This window comes from Numida meleagris, chromosome 6 (assembly GCF_002078875.1).
Source record: "Numida meleagris isolate 19003 breed g44 Domestic line chromosome 6, NumMel1.0, whole genome shotgun sequence".
Taxonomy (NCBI): Eukaryota; Metazoa; Chordata; class Aves; order Galliformes; family Numididae; genus Numida; species Numida meleagris.
This window is the reverse complement of record NC_034414.1, coordinates 58,265,300-58,285,682: the sequence shown is the minus strand read 5'-3', so window position 1 is coordinate 58,285,682 and position 20,383 is coordinate 58,265,300. Positions and strand designations below refer to the sequence as shown.

The following is a 20,383-nucleotide window of genomic DNA, read 5'->3' as shown; positions in this document are numbered from 1 at the left end:
CCACAGCAGTGCTTTGCATGCAGACCCACAGCAGTGCTTTGCATGCAGACCCATGGCAGTGCTTTGCATGCAGACCCACAGCAGTGCTTTGCATGAAGACCCATGGCAGTGCTTCTCATGCAGACCCACAGCAGTGCTGCAGGCAGTTGCACTGCTGGCAGTGCCCACCTCGCCGTGCCCTGCACTGTGCTGAGTGGGCAGCAGCTTCCCAGCATAATGAACCTCAGGTTTGCTATGTTGCTGAAATGAGAAAACTCTTAAATCTGTCCTTACCAAGGTTTAATAATGAACCCACCTTTTGTGAATGCATAACAAAATAAGGATTAAAAATTGAAAGCTTTGTTTAGGTGACGTCTGGCAGTAGCAAAGCAGCAGGGAACCCTGTGCTGCTGGGGCGAGGAACAGGACAGCTCTTGTTTAATCCCGAAGAGTTGTGTGAATTCATCTGGGACTTAGCCAGTTCTGAAGTCTTAACATGGATTCTGCTGGTTTACATCACATTTTAGTCTTTAAGAGAAAGATATATTTGAATGCAGTGCATCACATTCATTGTGATTATTCATAATGACATTGATTATGACTGATCTGAGCCCAAACAGCAGAGAAGTCCACACTGTGACCTTTTGCTGAGAGCAAAATGGTGCAGCCTGCTCCCAGTCTACAGGTGCTTCAGCTGTTTCCATTACACTGAAATTCTGCCTTTACTCAAAGGGCATGGAAGGATAGATCCTATACAAGAGAGAGATGCAGTGCATTTACTGGCATCCCCAGGAGAGTCTTTAACCTGTGCAGAGTCATGTAACGCTGTCATTCCAAAACAGTAGGGAAAACAATAGCCCAGGCAAACAGCTGATATTAATTTCTCTTCCTAGAATAGGAATGGAATGGAATGGAATGGAATGGAATGGAATGGAATGGAATGGAATGGAATGGAATGGAATGGAATGGAAGTGGAAAAAGGAGAGGAGCGGAGGGGAGGGGAGGGCAGGGGAGGGGAGGAGAGGGGAGGGGAGACGGAGACAGAGACGGAGACGGAGACGGAGACAGAGATGGAGAGGAAGGGAGGGGAAGGGAGGGGAGAAAGAGAAAGAGAGAAAGAGGAAGAGGAAGAGAGAGGGGAAGAGAGAGAAAGAGAAAAAGAGTTGCCTCTTGGCCTCCTTTTCTCCAGACTGGACAACTCAGTGTCGGCATGCCTTCTAGCCCTGTTACCAGCTTTGCTGCCTTATTAGGCACCACCAGAACACATCAGATTTACTGTACTGCTCAGCTGAGCTTTGATCCTGCCCAGCTGCAGAGAAGGAAGGGTGGCACTGGAGTGCTGTGGTCTGAGAGCCAACCATTTCTAGTCCTGCAGCATCAGTGGAGAATACAGCCACTGTCAGGTGCAGCCCACGAGGCCCTTTTGTCACTGTGACTGGATGCATGCAATTAACACATTCATGAATTCAAAAGGTGGTTTCCTTTTTGTTTTAACTCATGGAGTGAGGATGCATTCAGATTTAGGAACGGTAATACTGAAATATGTGCTGCTGTCAGAATAGCTACTTCGTGTTTCTAGGTAACTCAGGAATCCATAAATCCTTACAGAAAGTCAGTGCAGAGTAGAAGGCATTTCCATTTCTCAGTCGCTGTTGTACACAGCCCATCATTTGTAACTGTGCCATTCAGCACTGGAACCAAAGGACGAGTATAACCTTGGGTGTCTTTTACCACGGTGACTGTACGGTTTCGGTCATGTTCCACTTGCTGCTGAAGGTGCTGAGGACTGCCAAGACATTGTCTGCACATAAGGAGTATTTTCCCACCTCATTAATAGCTCTTCAGAGAATATTGTGACATTCGTGTATTCCCGTTTTGGATTTGGCTTCGGAATTAGTGACCTAGATTTTGGTGTTTCTATCTCAGGGCACCTGGTGCCTGTCTCCAGTCAGTCTTTGGAGGTGGCTAGCACTCTGGTAGTTGCCTCCATTAAACGTGGAGTTCAGTAACATGGCAAATCTGAAGGTCATGGAATAAATCAGCTATCATAGAGCTCTGCTCATGTCTTGTTAGGAGCAGAGAAAGATTCAGAGTTTTGTGCTAAAAGGCCATGAAGCCCTACATGTTGAATTTCCTGTATGGTTTTTTTTTTTGTATGTTTTTGAAGTGGATACAAAAATAACTCTGAAAACCGCTCAGTTTCGGCACACCAGAGTATTAGCCTGGAACAAACATTATGAAGAAAGGTTGAGGGAATTCGGCTTGTTTAGTTCGGAGAAGAGAAGGCTCCGGAGAGACCTCATTGTGGCCTTCCAATACTTGAAGGGAGCGTACAAACAGGAGGGGGATCGATTCTTTGTGAGGGTAGATAGCAATAGGACAAGGGGGAATGGTTTTAAACTAAGACAGAGGAGATTTAGGTTAGATATTAGGAGGAAGTTTTTCACACAGAGGGTGGTGACGCACTGGAACAGGTTGCCCAAGGAGGTTGTGGATGCCCCGTCCCTGGAGGCATTCAAGGCCAGGCTGGACGTGGCTCTGGGCAGCCTGGTCTCGTGGTTGGTGACCCTGCACTCAGCAGGGAGGCTGAAACTCGATGATCTTTGAGGTCCTTTTCAACCCAGGCCATTCTATGATTCTAAGATTATGTGCTTAGAATTCTGCTGAAGGCTGCATTGGCAATGGCTGCAAAATGGAGCATATAATTTTGTGTCCGTGCCGTAGTAAGTTCCTATACCGTCCGTGTAAGGTTATCAAAAGCAAAGAAACGCTGAGAAAGACCTTCCAGCAATGAATAGCCTACATTGCAGTTTACATAGCCAGTGGACTGAGGTGTCCTAATTCAGATTTTAAAAGATATTTTTATTATCATTTCATTGTATGGAAAAAAAATATTACAAGGCAGTGTAGTTAACATAGGTTTCATAGGTATTTGTGCCATGTTTTGCTCTTACTCTGACAAAACGACATCTCCCATTTCCCAGGTTACCTTGTCTTTGAAGCTTCAAATATGGTACATAATTAAAGAGAACTTAATTGTTGCTTCATGTAGCTTCCAGATCTCTTGTACCATCTCTCCTTAAATTGTTCCCATTTGTTTCTCCTGCGAATATCAGCCTATAGTTTTGGATTGTGGACAGCTGTTTCTGGCATCCCAACCACTCATCCATCAGTTTTGTAGCCCATAAAAGCGTTCTGCATCTTTGGACGCCGAGTTCCTAATTAATGGCAACTCAGAGACTTTCAGTTTCTTAAAAGAAGGAAAAGGAGGGCGATAATTTTCCATGTACCTCATAAAAGCAATTACACAAAGCTGTTAACACCAAGTAAATAAAATGAATGGCAGGAGGTATACGGAGTGGTAACGGAAGGTCATGCAAAGAAAGCTTCTTCTGGGTGGTTCCTGTGGGGTGGCAGCCAGCTCCTTGGAGCCCGTGGTGCTGCCCTTGCTGTGTCCGTGTGTGCAGGGAGCAGGGAGCAGGCCCAGGCTGAGCATGGAAACAAACGTGGTGCCTTGACACTTCCAGCAATTGCGTGGGAAAATACGAAAGAAGAAAAGAGATGCCATCAATAGCAATATTACATGATGCACCGTGCAAAATAAACCGATGATGAGCGTGGCAGAGCATGCATTGCAGCTGGCCTTGTTATTTTTGCCTGAATTACAGGTATTTGTCACTGCGAGTCATTTCAGGGCCATAACTAGCCTTTGAAATGAAGCTGACACAGTTGCCACCTACCTGATAAGGCTTGTGTTGAAAATGAGAGAGCTCTGATCATGTTGCTGGGTAAACTTGTTAGAGAAGAGCAGCGATGAGGCGGGCGCTGCACGGACGCGCTCCCTCTGCACTGTGCAGACAGGAGAAGGATTTGCCCATGGCCCAACTATTTCCCGAGGCTGTTTTATAGATGGAATTGCTAAAGAATACTCATTTTTTTTTCTTAAGGAAAATCAATTGTCATCATTGTTATGAATTGTGAGGAAATCACTTTAAAGACTGCCGCGTTTTTTTTGTAGGAGTATACAGTAGATTAATAATACAGTAGATTAATATACATGGCATTCTGTTGTCATTAATTAAAGAGATTCTTGTCTGACTTTTTGAGTCAATGAGGAAATTTAGGGCTGAAATCAATAGGCCAAGTACAATGGACTACAAATGTGTTTATTTTTTATAAACATAACTGTGCATATGGGCAATCAATATTTAATCATCCCATTGGATTAATTTCTCAGGAAATCTATACATTCGAGTCTCGTAGCTCGCATCGTGTTGGCTGATTGCACAACAGGGGACGAGGAATAAATGCGCTTTCACTGACAGCTCACAGGAGATGGTTTCAGCCTGTTGCAATAAAGCGCTGTCACACTTTCACAGCCCCCTTCCTCTGATGTCAGGGAAAGGCATTTTGCTTTTCTGTTAGCGTTAGGGAACAAAGATTTCCAAATATTCTAAGGTAACAGAGACAAATGAAGAGTCCCTGTGAAGCCCGCTGTGCTCCAGATTGACTGAACGTGGGTATGCTCTGCTGAATTAATTGCAGGTTGTTAATAAATGCACTTGGAGCCAAAGTGTATTTTCCTCAGTTCTTTCACAAGCATTCACGGACTGTTAGAAGGTTTTTCTTTCATTCTGGTCAAAGCAGATTTCCAAGTGCACATGCCATCCTGGTCTTTGTAAGAAAACAGCTTTGGTCGTAAGAATTTCTGTCCTTCAGGAATTCCTTTCCACCAAACCCCAGTTCTCCCTAAATTTAAAGCTCCGGACACACAAATTGGCATGTGGGCTGAAGCTTTACGGTGACATTTACTTCTGCATTCTCCCTTTGAAGCATGAATCTTGATTTTGGAGATGCTTGAGGCCAGGCTGGCAGGGGCCCTGGGCTGCCCAAGCAGGTGGGGGGCACCCAGCCCATGGCTATGGAGGGCTTCGGGGACCCTTCCACCCAACTGTGCCGTGATCCTGTTTTTGAGTAGAAAAAGGCACAGTCTGGAGATTATGGAGACTCAGTGTCAGTCAGTGAGTGCTGGGTAGATGGCTTCGATGACCTGGGCGATGCCCAGTTGGCTCCTGCCTTTAGTAGCCGGAGGAGATGCCCGGACTGGGCTGCAGGATGGGGTGCAGAACGCGGGTGTTCCTGGTGTTTTATGGCCAAACTCTGTGAGACCAAGAGCTTGGGTTCCTCCTGCAGGGGCCTGGCTTTGCAGAGCTGCCCATTGTCATGCAAAGAGTTTGAATGGGTGTGAATGAATGTGCAAAAACTACATTGTTGACATGGTTTAGTGGGATTATTGGTGGTAGGGGGATAGTTGAACTGGATGACCTTGTAGGTCTTTTCCAACCTAGCTGATTCTATGATTCTATGGTTCTACCTAGTTGTATGCTCACATTGGCAAGCTGATGAGCTCCACGCTCATTTTCAACAGCGTTGGGTGTTACTATTTGATTATTGCCCAGCCCTGGGCACTGTTGCACTTTCCCTTGGGACTTGGGAAGGGGCTGCAGCCTCCCTGGCAGCTCCCTGTGCCCAGAGGAAGGGCAGGCTGCAAGCTGAGCACTGTGCAGGCCATGCAGGTACCAGTGTGCTTTATTTGTTCAGCAGCTGAGCTGAAAAATCGGGCGAGGGGATGTTTTGTGTCAAACCTAGCGACAAATTTGAGAGGTTTGCGGATTGTTCTTTATGGTTTCTGTGGTAAAAGCAAGAATTAAAACAGAGCTGGTGTTCATTGCAAGGCAAAAAGGTGCGTGTTGCTTCCTGTGGAGAAACACCAATATCAAGGACTAGCTTCGGATGCGTAATACCGAAATGAAAAATGAAACTGTATTTCTTTCAGAATGAGCAAAATACTGGAGTTGCTTTATTTGCTTTCGTGGGTTGTTGAAGGAAAAGGTGATAATCCAAAGCAGCGGCTGAATGTGATAGACATTCACGACTAGTTGTAGGAATCGAAACTGTAAACCTGAATGATTAATTACGAAAAATATTTGCTGAAGTAAGTGTTTCAGTATTCCCTTACCCGAAGGATGGGTGTAAGGGGAGCATTTTTTTTAGTAGACCTCTGTGAGGAGTCAAAAATACCTCTGAGCAACGGGAAGCCGTTGGCAGAAGAAGGCTCTGCGGTTCCAGGCTGCTCACAAAGTTGTGGTGGCCATTGCATCACTCTCATGTCTTACCAAAGGGGTCTTTTCATGCTTGAAGAGGTGGCCCTGCTTTGGGGGGCACACAGCGATGCCACTTGGCAGGTGCTCCCCAGTGCCATGGGCTCAGCAGCCCTCCGCTCCCAGCACGCGGATGGGGCACTCTGCTGTATTTTTCCATACAGTGACTTTGTCACACTTTTTAACCTCATCTGAGATTCTGTTCCCTCGCATTTCTCTTATGCATGGCATAACCGCCGTGGGGGCAGCCCTGAAGAGCCACCTGAGCCTATAGCATACGGAGCATATGCAAGAGCAGAAACCCTGAGCTCATTTCTCTGGTGCACTCAGCACTGCTCTAACCCCTTTCTGCAGCGGCTCAAAACGCAGGAAAGCACACACTGATTTCAGCAGCAGCAAAGTGAAGAAGCAGTGTTCCATATTTCCAACTTGCTCAAGAATTGCTCTTGCTGTTTGCTTCGTGGTCTGAGTTTTATTTAATGGGCATTTAAGTTGTCCTGTTACGTAGTTTAATGATCCAGGAACTGACATCTCTTGCCCACTGCTACACACTGAAAGCTTGAGGTCTCCTAATTTTGCCGAATGAAATGCGGTGGATTTAGTGCAAGATTTTAGTGATTTCAGTGGACTTCTTTTTTTTTGCATCAACGAATTAAAATTTTAGAATAAAAGATTTTCTATTTTTAATAACCATGAAGCTCTGCGTGGAATAACTGAGAATTTCAGTGCACTCACAACTGTGGTGTGCTTAGTGGAAGATCTCATTTTAGCAGCACTGCACCTGTACTGTTACCTTGGGATGCGTGGTAAATATTTAATGATTTTTCCTTTGTTTCCTGAAGACAGTGTCTGTAATAAGCCCAAGTACCTACAAGTCATATTGCAATGTCAAGTCACTGTGCTGCCCAAAATGTGTATAATTTCTGCTTCTCTGTAAACTATCAGACATTGTAGAGACAATGTGGCACTCTCTACTTGTGATGCCTTCTTCTTAATTAGATTTTTTTTTCTTTTCTTGGTAAAGCATATAAATAACGGAAACTATAGATTTTGATGTTGAAAACACTGCAGTCTATAAAGCACAAAAATCTATGCTTTTTTTTTTGTTTTTTAATAAAACACCCTCTTGTTTGCTCCTATTGACTTTCATTGTGCTCTGAAATCCATCCATCTTGGAGACTACAAGGACTGCTGTTAATTGTGCACTAAGGCCATTAACAGCCAGCCTATTTCTTTCTCACTCATCAAGGAAGGTAGTAAGTGCTTGGAAACCAAACTGCATCTCAGTTCTCCGGTATGCTCTCATTAGCTCCAAATGACACCCCAAATGACAGCTGTGAAACCTCATTGCCTGCAAGACGGAGGGGTTGGGCACCTGTAGGAAGGAAAATAATGAGGGAAGAGGGCTGCTGGACATGAGGAGCCAATTTACCTGGATTGTTAGATATGAGGGGATAGCACAGGCTCTGAGCCAGGGATGCCAGCCACCAGGAGGTGATGAAATGAACTGAAATATATCATTTTCTTTAAGGGGACCCATGGGCCAACACAGGTCTGCATCTGCTCTCCTTCACTCCTAAGGCAAAGATGACATCTGCCCCCAAAACTCTGATATTTGCATTCTTCTTTTTCTTTTAGGCTGGACAACAGCGTTGGTGGGAACAGGAAATTACGGTGAATGGAAATATTCAAAAGGGAGAATTAATTACCTACAATCTAACTGAGCTGATCAAGCCGGAGGCGTACGAAGTCCGTCTGACGCCCATCACCAGATTTGGAGAAGGGGACTCCACTATTCGGGTCATCAAGTATAGTGGTAAGATCTTCAAAGAAGGGACATGCATGGTGGCTCCTTCTGCACAGTTGGGTCTGCTGTACAGGTTGTGTTATGTTGCGTGATGTGAACTAACTACCAGTCCAGCAATGAGCTGCCCAAACCTCGAATCAGAGCAACGTCTGTGATGCAAAGGGTAAAAATACAACAAATTCATGCTATCTTCACGAATTAATCTTCACAACTCAATGTTACCTTCATTTTCAGGAGTTTATTCTTATCTTAAACACTTGGCAGGGAAGCGAGTTTTGAAGAAAAATTTACAAAACAAGTAGTATTCTGAAGGTGTCAAATCAGTATTTTGATGTCATCATGTTTTTTTGTCAGAATCAGCATGTTTGGGGAAATTTCTGTTTAATTATGAATGATTAAAATAACCCTGACTATTCCTAGTCCTATGCAAGTGGGAAAGGATGTTTCTATATATTCCTTCAAAGGTTTGCCATGACAAGGATTTGTCCACTTGACCAGGAAAGGGAGTGTATTTCCACATCCTTCCATTCAGTCTCACAGCATTACCAGGAATTAATTCCTAGAGCTCTGAAAATAACTCAGAACACCTTCCTGAGGGTATTAACGTCATGAATAACTGAATTACTTTTTTTGATTCTTGTCTGTGAAAATGGCAATGAGTGGACGCAACACACCTTAGAGAGAAGGCAGCTCTACTGAAGACATCACTGTGCAGTTTACCATGGGAAGCAGATGTGCTGAGTAGGAAGTTTCTATAATTGAAAAAGGGAAGTGTGTGCCAGGGGAAGATATTTTTAAGCATGGAACCATGGAAGTGTGAGTTTTCCATGGAACCTTGCTGATCCCATGGGACAGAAACCCTGTGACACATGGGTCAAGTCACAGCCAGCCACACATAGCTCAGGTGGTTCCAGCAGCTGGGTCCAGCTGTCAGTAGTGCAGTACTGATAGCTAAGAGAGCCCAAAGCTGGAAATCACATACAGCAGAAGGGCCAAAAGAAACCTGCGGGCCAAGAGTTGCTTTCCAAAATCATTATCAAATAATTTGAAATAGTGAACAAATGTGGAAAAAAAAGTAAATGTCTTGTACATCATTTGTAGAATGCCCTACCCAACCTCATCATAATTTTTTTTTAGCACTCTATTAATGGCAAGGGAATAAATTACTTTAAACAACCTCAAGTACAAATTCTGAGTAACATAGCTGCACATTTCACTCGATGCCAGATCTGCTGTCTGTGGTGATGGATGAATCTTAAATTTTGCCTGTTATAATAAAGTGTTTGCTAAGTGTATGTTTCCCAGAGCCCATCTCGGCAAACACTCAATTAAATTATTTACTGAATCTATGAACATACAAATGAGGAGAAATCAGTAATTCTGCTGCAATTCACGTTGGACCTTTGCTCCTCATTGGGTCTCCACCAAGGAATTGTCTGTGTTCCTATGTTAGTGGTGGGAAGCCATTTCCTTGGGGCTTCCAGAAGACCCAGGATCTTCTGACAGGTGATCAAGAGCAGAAGCTTCGTGCAGACAGTTGGGGTTTCTCTGCAGCACTCCCAGTCTCTGTGCTGGTTGTGATGGGTAGGCTTGTGTCGCTTGCCCTTCCTGTTTACCCTGAATTTTCTCCCATGATGTAAATACTGACCAGTACTCCAGCCACTGGACCAGCTTCTCCTAGGGGAAAAAAACAGCCACATTCAGCACACTCAGTCACAACTGCTGCACTTTAGTGGTGGTTGTGTTCTGGCAGGTCTCAGGAGGCGGACTCACGTCTCGGCTGTGGCTCACAACTACACTGAGCTGTTAATGAAGCACCGTGTGATTTGCATTCCTAGCCCCAGGCTGGCAAGAAGAACATTCCCATGCAACACAAGAGACATATTTGGTCTACAGCAAATTTCTTCTGCTAGAGTCTGCCGTTAGCACAGATGTGAATGACATCCCATTTCAAACGTGCTGATTGGGCACCAAGCAGAATCCAGCTGCCTAGGAGAGATGGAGCCCTCGTGTTGTGCCCCAGGTGGAGGGATGCTCCTGCAGTGGTGCTCAGTGCCATCACTCTGGCGTCAACAAACGCAGTTTAAGAAATTGTGAGCCAGGTGCTAATCAATAGGATAAACCTAGAGTGACTTCTCTTTGAAGAGGGGTTCCAGAATCGCTGAGGCTTTGTGTGCTTCAAATACACATTTTATCTCATCATTTGTCCTTGCACTGTAGTGTCAGCTAGCTATTACCAGGCTTATTTTAAGGATGTTATAACTCCAGCCATAAAATAATGATATTGCATACATTACTATGGTGCAAATCCAGTAGTTATAGTCTGAAATGCTAGAATCTTAGAAAAGCAGCTAATGGGCTAGCGGCATGCACAGCAGCAGACCAGAACTGAAGTAGAAATAATAATAAACATTACACAGAAAATAAAAGACATCATGTGAATGTTTCTTAGAGGTTGAAGATAATTTTTGACAGATTGCTCCCCATTACATTTGTTGAGACCTTATGCACACACACACACACACACACAAAAATAGCCCAAGCACAGTGGATTCTTCATATTTTCAATATAGTCTCATCCTGTACGTGTGTGCAATTTTGATCAATACCCTACAGGCAGACTGGACTGTAGCCATGTCACTCCACATTTCTCACCCCACTGCTTCAGAAATACTTTTCTGGGGACATGCAACAGTTTAATACCTTGCGGTATCATTGGGTTGCTGAGCTTGGAGGCACTGCTGGAGATCATCTCGTCCAGCCTACTCAGAGCAGGTTGCCCAGTGCTATGTGCAGCTGGGTCCTAACTGTCTCTAAGGATGGAGACTCCACAACCTCTCTGTGTGCCCTGCACCAGTGTTTGACCACCTTTAGTGTAGAAAAGTTTTTTTCTTGTGTTGAAAATGCATGCTGTTGTTTGTATCGCTGGTAAGGATTCCCACTTCCCAAAGAAAGCATGTTTTTCCTCATTGTAAGCAGATTAGTAAGATTTCACCCCATTTTTAAGAAATGCAGCCAGTGTGAAAAGCAGATCAGACACATGATAATTAGAGGTGCTAAAAATGGTAGCAGTGTCTTTTGCCTTTAATGAATGCATTCCCCTTTACACTTGAGTTTCAGCTCTGTGCAAGTAGGAAATAGACAGACCATGGCCTGTAGGGGTTATTTTGACAGCTTAAACTTGCCATTTGTAGTATGACAACCTTGGGTTGGTGCTGCCCAAGAACGATTTTTCAAACTAGTCTGCAAGAATCAACGTGACATTTCTGGTGCACGGGTTGTGTTTGCTGCCTTACCAGGGAGGAGATTTCTCCAGGTTTCTCTCGGTGGATGAACGACCCTTTAGACGTGCCCATCTCTCTCTGTGACTGTAGGGGCACTCTTAGATGAGGAGTCTAACTTAGGAGTAGCTAAAGTTAAGTCACGTTACTTATTAGTTAGCCTTACTAATGAGCTCTTTACAGTATGCCCTGCCATCCCAAGCTGGAGCTGTACATACAAGATAAAACCTCCCTGCTATCCAAGCCCACGAATCAAAACCTCACGCATGGTGGAAGCATTTCATAGGGAAATTCCTTGCCTGCCATGAGTTATTTTCTCCTCCACACGTAGGAGGAGTGGGAGAAAAGAACGATCATCACAGTAGGAGTGACACTGATAATTACAGCCAAACATCACTTGACAAATTCTTTGGTAGGTGCATATGTTACTCTGCTAGTGATCACAGTCTGGCAAGTAAACACTAACAGGGCAGTTTAAGTAGCACTAATGAGTGTTTTGAAGGCTGGTACAAAACAGATAAGTCTTTCAGTAACAGGTTCAATATAACCTCCATCACTTTACATAAATCTGTGTCAGCCTCCATGAAGCAAACAGGCAATAAAGTCCTCCAGCTATTCCAATTAACTCTATTTCAGATACGCACTTATGGTTAAATGTTTCTAACCAGTGGTAAACAAGCAAGTTAATCTCATTTCTGTGAAAGAAGCCCAAATCCTAGGATTGCTACTATTGTATGTAGAATCAGCCCTCCATGACATGGCAGGTAGATCATGGCTGGCAATCACTTCATGGCCCTGCCTTTCTATTCTTATACAGGTTTAGAAGCTTCCCACATTCCGAATGGGAGAAGCGTATGTAATTGTTCCATTTATTATTGTTTTTATTATTGTATTTCTGGTCCCCAAGAAAAAAAAAAGCATCAAATAGGGCATAAATTATAGGATTTATAAGAATACACAGATGTAAGTATGGGGCTGTTTTATGAGTAGTATGCAGTTACTTAGCGTTATAGGATGAAGAAAGCCTTGACCGCGTAGAGAATCAATATTTACAATGAAGACTGCTTTCCTCTATGCAAACCGAGTGCTTTTAGAGGCATGGACTCCTGATCTTCATTAAAGCTTTTAGATTCTGGTTGTAATTACTGTAAGTAGACAGCAGTTTCCACTGCAGCTGAATATCCAGCATACTTATCTCTAGCTTTATGTTTCTCATAGTTAGTATGGTTTGCAGCTATGCTTTTAAAGGGGGGGCACAGTGTCTCGGTGTCTGTACAAGGTCCTGAACAAGTGTCTGTATCAGGAAGGATCTCTGGGACACATCACTGTATAAATGCAGTTACACGCAACACAAGGGCAGGCATTACGAACAAACCATACTGCCCACATTTTTCTACCATCACCTGCACATACATAGATCACGGAAAAGTGAAGTCATCCAACAAGCTGAAATTCCGGTGGGTTTTATTCCCTGCAGAGAGGGTTTTATTCCCTGGAGAAAAGGCAGAGAGATGAAGGGATCATCCGCCTTGGCTCTACCCGAGCTCACATCTTTCCTGATGCTTGCTTCTCCTCCTGAGGTTCCCCAGCACGAGCCAGGCCAGCAGAGCAGAGCAGCGAGAGCCCTCGGAGGCACAAAGCCTTTCCAGATGTTCCCAGCTCAGCCTTGGGAACTGCTCCATCAGTCATCCATTGGTTTATCTTTATGGCTCATTTAACGTGCTGCCCGCTCGTTGTGCACACAGCAACCTCACCTTTCAGCGGTGAGACACTTCATTGCAGGGCAGCTTAGTGCTCCACTTAGGAGAGAGAGAGCTTTCTGGGTCATTTTATTTTCAGTTTTATTTTATTTGTCTGCTTCATTTTGTTAGATAAGTTCAGTTCGGCCTAACTTCTTTAATTCTGTTTTCCGCTTCTGTCGATCAGTTTGAACTGCAGCTAGCTTGGCAAGAAGCCTTTTTCACTCTGCTGTGAACAATCTGAGTAGCATGACTCAAGGTTACGCACTAATGATAGTTTCCATAAAAGCCTGTGCGTTTAGTTACAAAGCAAGCACCACTAAATGTAGTTTCCAGCAATTTCAGCTAATTCCAAGTTCAATCACTCAAGAAGCTCACAAAATGAATGTTTCTTGGAGAATGAAAGGTAATTTGTTGGTAAAAGCTATGAGGTTGTCTAATATAATGTAATGACTAAGTTTCTTAAAATTGCACAGGGGCAAGTCACTGTTCATTTGTTTCAGCAAAGGAAGATCTGATGGCAGAGTCACTAATTTAGACCTGTTTTAAAAACTTCAGGTCGAGTTTAGAGCTAAGTAGAAGCCGTGGCTGGGGTCAGAAACCACGAGTTTCTGTCTCTGAACACAGCTTGGGAATGGCAGCAAGACATGGAGCAATACTTACATGGAAATCAGGGGTTACCAGATGGACATGTCATCTGGAGATAAAGTTTTATTTCACACATTCTAATGGTAACATACAATTCTAACCGTGGGCTTAGCATCCTTCTGTTTCTCACATGCGTAAGGGCTTATAGCAGAAGGGCCCTGTTTCCTCAGTCTCCCATCCTCAAATACACCCTTCTACAAACAGGCAGCACAGAAATTTCTCCCTCAGACCCAATTTCCAATGTTTAGCACTGTTCAGGTCGGTCTAGGTGTAAATGTGGGTAGCCCATCCCATGATTAAGATTCCTGTAAGCATGCCTAAAGTTTGACTTTCATCCTGTTCCATCCTCTGGCTGATAGGTGAATCTCAGTATTAAAGAATGAGGAATTCAGAGCTTTTCGTGATTCTGCTGAGGTTCTGTTAAACAAGAGTATATGTTCTATCAGCTGTGCCAAGGATGCCCAGCACCAGTCATCATGCTCAGTCACAAAGGGCATTGCACAGACGCAGAGAAGAACAGACAGAAATAATATTTTTCAGCAAGGTTATCTCAGGACCTCTTTGCAGTGGTGAAATTTGTTTTTGATGCCTGCCAAGGGGAGGGCTGGTCATGGACTGGAATGGGCAGAAGTGGATGCATGGGGGAGGGCAGAACTGCTCTGCTGCTTCTCCATCTCCAGGAACACAGCCCTGGAATGCAGCATCCAGTGGGCATGGATGCTGCAGTGCTGGCAGCCTTGGGGACAGCATGCCTCACCTTCCTTTGTTTTCTGTGATGGCTTTAAAATATTTCCCCCTAGAAGAGGATTTATGCAGCAGGCTTGCACGTTTTGTTGGTTTGTTGTTTTTTTTTTTGCTTGCTTGTGTCTCTTGGCCTGATGGGATCAAACCTCTTCTCTCGAACTTGTGCTTTTGTTTCCTACTGCTTAAAAAGAAAATGGGGATTTCTGGGAAGAATGCAAGTGCTGTCCATTCTCAAACTGAAGAATAGTACTGTTTATTTAATAGAAGAATAGTTTGTTGCATTCAATATCCATGAACATTGATAAGGTCAACAATTGAGTAAGGCACGATGCAGAACGTCTGCTTTGAATGAATACATCCTTCCTATGTTTTTTGTTGGATTTCTGCACAAAGGCATCACGCTGAAGTTTTGCTGTGCAGCTCTCCTCTTCCATACAGTGTCTGTGCCAATACTCTAACTTTGATGCTTAATTACAGCATCTCATTCCCCAGGCTGCATGTGCTAGTGATGGAGCACATGTACAATGAGTGGAAGAGGCTTTTCTCATGGAAGCCATTGCGTTTGGCTTGTCAGGGAGCTGCAAAATTTGCTCAGAAAGGACAGCATCGGTTTTGATGGCTGTCTTAGTGTGGGACCCATAATCAGGATCCTGAGGAGGAGGAAGAATGATCAGTGGTCAATGTAGGATCATCTGTGTATTGGTTAATTAAGGCTTTTTCCCTTTGTGCTAATATTATTTTTTCTCTGTCTTTCAGCTCCAGTAAATCCACACCTACGTAAGTATTTCTTTATCTTTGTTTATCTTTTATCCAAATGAAGAGCTGTCCTTGCTCCTGTTGTCCTTTGCAGTTAAAAAGTGACTGATAATTATTCCACTTTCACTTGTCGCGCCCCTCAGTTTTGTGTTCAAGCTGAGCTGGTGCCTGATGGTGTCATTCCTCTTGTTCTGCAAAGTGCTAGAGCAACAGTCAATGGAGGAAGGACAAATTACAGGTCCAGCCCATCTTTCCTTCTCCCTATCCCAAACAGTCCATCTAAAGGAAAAACCTGATGCTCTAAAAATAAATGCAGTTTCTGGGTCATAGCAGCTCAGTATGAATGGGCAAAGCTATAGTTTAGTCATAGAGTCATAGAATCACCAAGGTTGGAAAAGATCACCAAGATCCATTCCAACCATCCACCTGCCACCAATATTTCCCCACTAACCCATGTCCCTCAGTACCCCATCTGAACAGTTCTTAGACACCTCCAGGGACAGTGATCCCACAACTCCCTGGGCAGCCCGTTCCAGCCCCTGACCGTTCTTTCAGAGAAGAAATGTTTCCTAATATCCAACCTGAACCTCTTCTGGCTCAGCTTGAGGCCATTCTTTCTAGACCTATTGGTAGTTACGCAAGAGAAGAGGCCAAACCCCACCTTGCCACAACCTCATGGGAGAAGCTGAAGACCTGAATGTTTAAGGACTGAGTAGGATCTGTGTCTGAGCCTTAGCAGACACCGTAAACATCTCAGAGGAAAAGTACATTTACAGTGTTTTCCAAAGTAATTTCTCCTTGCGTGAGAACTACATGTGCATCTCTAGAGGTCCACCTACATGAGCAGAGATTGGGCCAGGTGTCTTCCAGAGGTCCCTTCCAACCTTACCCCTTCTGTGATTCTGTCGTTCTGTGATTCCCTGATTCTGAGTGAGTTATTGCAGTACTTCCAGTTGCAGTCAGAAGCTCATCAACAGCTTTAAAGCACAAAGAATGTGTTTTCATGCAGGGCATACATGAATGATGGACCTCATTTACGCAGAGAAATGCGGTGATCAGAGGTGTAACTGGACTGTGAAACTGCTGAGACAAATTGACCAGAGGCAGCTGCACATGACTGCAAATGCAAACTCTGACCGTGTCCTGGCTGATGTGCAGTGCTCTGTAGCACAGGGAGCAATGGCTCCTGGTACAGCTGTTTCCCACTCACATCGCCCATGGGCACCAAACCCCAGCCAGAACAGCAGGCAGGAGGCTGGGCTGGAGCTAGGAAAAACAGCGTCATTCTAACACTAATGTCTAACTTCATCCCCCATCTGTCTACTTCATGACTGATTTCCACTCCGTAGCAAGAGCATATTTTGTGTGTGGGGCATACTCTGATGTTATTCTTGCTTTTAATCACATATGCAGAAATGCTCCTGTAAAGGGAGAGGGGCTCTTTCATTATCGCTGCCGTAGTGCAGCCAGAGACAGGCAGAGAAGCAGCAGCAGGCTGTGCAAGCAGCCTCTGCCTGCCTCTCAGAGGATGGCCAAACTTTTCTGTAAATTTTAAACTTATTTGCTGAAGGTCTTGTGAGATGCATTAATAATTAATCAGGGCTCAGCTGAAAGCTCGTGGGAGCTGAAGGAACCAATCTCATTGACTTAAGCGAGCAGTCGATGAGGCCCTTGCTAATTAGTGTATTAAACATACACTCTCTGATGTTAAGAAAAAAACAGCATCGCAATCCCATGTGCATCCCACTATAATCTTCTATGATTTTAAGATCTGAAATTGTCTCATTTTCAAAATGTCTCAATTGCACGGCTCAAAGCAGCAGCTCTACCAGGCACGTGGTGCAGTGCAGGTGGCACCCGAATGGCCCTTCAGATAGAAACCCTGCTGGCTCAAGGGAGAGAGGCTTCTGGCAGCCTGCCCACCTTCCTCTGCTTCCGAGTCTGCCTAGCTGTGCACGTCTGCTAATGGGAGAGTTTGCCCGCTGGGAGCTGTAGGGCACCCGGTGGCATTTCTTTCAGACGACCAAAGAAATGGTTAAATCTTGAAGGCTTGCCTTTTTCCCCAGTGACTTCTTGAGTGAAACCCTTTGACAGGAGAGAAATCTGCTGGAAAAGAGAACTTCTGGCTCCCACAACTAATTCAATCTCATCTTTATCCATGCTTTCTACAGTCTCATTCTATTTCACTGAAAATGCAGAATGAATGGTGATGCTGTATGTTATATAACACCAACCAGCTTCTGATTCCTTCTGAACCCATTGGGCTGAATTCTAACTTTATTTACACCACTGTGAATGAAGAGTAAGTGCCATCTTCGACTGGGAAAAAACATCTGGAAACTGAAGCCACACCTTCCTGCTCCAATTCTGGAATAATCGCGTTGCAGAGAACATGCGTTCTCATGAGATTTCTGCAGTAGATAAGGAAGCAGCATCAAATGACTGAAACTCTTGAGATTTTGCCTTAGAACTGCTCGTGTGTGTGTGTGTATGACATATAGACTGTTTAATGTAAACATTTAAGAATTTCATATCAGTGAGTGCAATTGTATGTTACACTTGAATAATGGAAGGCATAAGATGTGAAAAAGGCATATTCAACTTGAGTTTTATGGAACAAGAATTCATATTACAGTGAAGAGCCTTTCACCTTGAGAAGAGTTTCCTATTTTGCCGTGATTGGCAATAAACTTATTTAATAACTTGCGCTAGTGTGGGCTTGGACCAAAAATTCACCCCTGTCCTTAATGGTGTTTGGGACCATTTTTGGAACCCACAGCTCCACCAGGTGCTCAGAGCCCTGTCCCCTTGGGTTTCTGCAGGGACAGGGCACCACCGCCTCTCTGGGCAACCTGTGCAGTGCCTCACTGCCCTTACTGTAAAAACCTTCTTCCTTGTATCCAGTATAACTCTCCCCTCTTTTAGTTTGAAGCCATTTCTCCTTGTCCTGACACAAGAGACAACTGCTGAAGAGTCTGTCTCCTTTCTTACAGCCCCACTTCCTGCACAGGGAAAATACAGAGCTAATCCCAGGGAACTATTTTCCATTTGTATTCATCTGTTATTTTTCACAAGGTGTTTAGTGCCAAGAATATTTAGCACTAACCTTTTCCAATGCATTCCAAATGGCAGGGTTCCACGTGAAACTGGTATTTTCACATTAGGTAAATGGCAAACTTTTACTTGCCTTTCTTCATCTAGCCTGAATGTATTAATTTGTTTCACCTGAAGAAAAGGCTGATGTGGATTTTGTTCTGCTGATGTGGTGGAATTTCTTAACGAAGCTCTGAGAGCACGGAAATGCAGCTTTTAAGGCACTGGAGGGGCAGTGGTAGGAACTGCTGAATAGCTGGAAATGCTTTGTCTTAAATCACTTTGCTGCAGGACTGGATCTGGTAGGCAGAATTTTGCTCCTTTCACCACCGTTTGGCCCTTTCATTTTGTCTCATTGTGTAGAAGCAGCACCTCGCGTACTATAGGAAGGGTATGTGTAAGTCATGTAGAAGGTATTCTGGGAGATGAGAGGCACAGCTGGCATTTTGCTCAGAGTGCATTGTTTGTGTCCTTGCATCATTCAAGAGCTTTGTCAGGGTCTTTGCCTTCTCCTCCTGGTCTTGGGGTCAGCGATGAAGGTGTCGGTCTGCACCCATTCTCATGTTTCTCTCTGGAAGGACTTTGGATGGAGTCCCCAGCCCAGGTGTTCCTCGTGGCCTTCTTTCATGTGCTCATCTCTCAGAGGGAACCACTGTCAGGCCACTGTTTGTATTTCTCCTCTGCGCTGCTTACGGGGGTGCTCCTGTGCCGAATGGTTTTGCGTGTTGCCTCTTCTCCATCATTCCAAATTCAGCATTCGAAAAGCACCGCTTCCTGAGTCAAACTGAAGTCCTGAAGTGGGCTCCTCATCGCCTTGATGGCTTTCAGCCACGTTTCCGAGTTAATTCTCCTGGAGGGTCTAATAAAGGCAGTAGATTGATCGAGAAATCGAGTCAACCTGCCTGAGGTGCTAGTGGGCACGGGGTTTTCTGGGAACTGCGTTTTTGTGGTAACCTGGTGTTTGGAGCAGTGCTTTGTGCTGACTGCTATGCAAGGGGACATTTGCATTGCTCTGCACGAGCAGAGGCAGAACGAGGAAGGCTTGGAAAGCACTCCTAATGCACCTGGTGGATTGGGAGGGATTGTCAAGCCTGCGTTTTCAGTTTGCAGCATTATATGATTTTAAATAAGCTTCAGAGCAGCATCCTTGCTTAGCAGTACATATCCAAGCTAAGCTCCAGGTCCCTCTGTCTTTACTGATTTGCAGTGAAGCTCCAGTGACTGAAGTGGATTTATAGTTTACTGAAGCCCCAAACCTGCAAACATTTATACACCTTCTCAATTTAACACAGATGAATAATCCCATGGTGCCTGGTGTTAGAGTTCCTCCTAACAATGAATATAAATTGCACCCCTATAACGAATGCTGTAGCTTACACAGTATGCAGACAGCTGCATTCTCCCTGGAGAACAGAGATTTGCTTGTTTTCTCAGATAAATCAATTGACTTTGCTGGAAGAGTAAACTCAGCAGGAACTGCTCATGTGTATAAAATTAAGCTTTTGCACATTTTACTACACGGGGCCTCATTCTGTTCTGAGATGAAAACTGAACCTTGAAGTTCTGATTTGTTTGGTTCCTCAACACCTGATTATAGGACTTCCCCATCCCGTCATCACCCACAGGTGGGAGCAGTGGGATGGTGTCTGACAGACCTGCTTCACAAAAGAGAGGATCCCGGTAATCCTGACTGGGGTTCTTGGTGTTTCTTCTTCCTTAGAAGCTTTTGGCTCTGGGCCTCAAGACAGCAGAAATCTTCATGGACATGCTAAGAGATGTCCTCGGGACATGATGCAGTCACCTGTGCTGCCCAGATAGGTTCAGATAGACCTCAGCCTTCCTCCCAGACATTTTTCTAATTGGTTGTTTTAATCCAGGGATAGGGATTCAACGTTCTTCCACTCACGTGCCTCATTTTACTTCTCTGTAGAAAGATTTTCATCATGTCTACTCTAAATAATATTTCCTCTTAGTCTAGCCATTATTTGCTTTCCCATCCCTATTGAAAACCAGGAGTAATATAAGAGCACAGTGTAGACCCTGTTTTCCTTTTGAAGAGATGCTGTACACTTCTCCTAAATCTTCTTATTCCTAAACCAAAATAACCTACCTCTTCCTTTTTTTCCCCACAGTATAGACATGCTATCCATTCTTCTCAGCTCTTAGCTGGGTCAG

The 20,383-nt window shown here is 44.4% G+C and overlaps 1 protein-coding gene across 1 annotated transcript in view; it reads left to right on the top strand.

Moving 5' to 3' along the window:
• Window positions 1–20,383, top strand: part of MDGA2 (MAM domain containing glycosylphosphatidylinositol anchor 2) — a 209,742-nt gene that overhangs the window by 177,717 nt on the left and 11,642 nt on the right. The window contains exons 11-12 of the mRNA XM_021403380.1: window positions 7,779–7,956; window positions 15,116–15,136. Coding sequence (XP_021259055.1) covers window positions 7,779–7,956; window positions 15,116–15,136 — 199 coding nt within the window. The remainder of the gene's footprint in view (window positions 1–7,778; window positions 7,957–15,115; window positions 15,137–20,383) is intronic.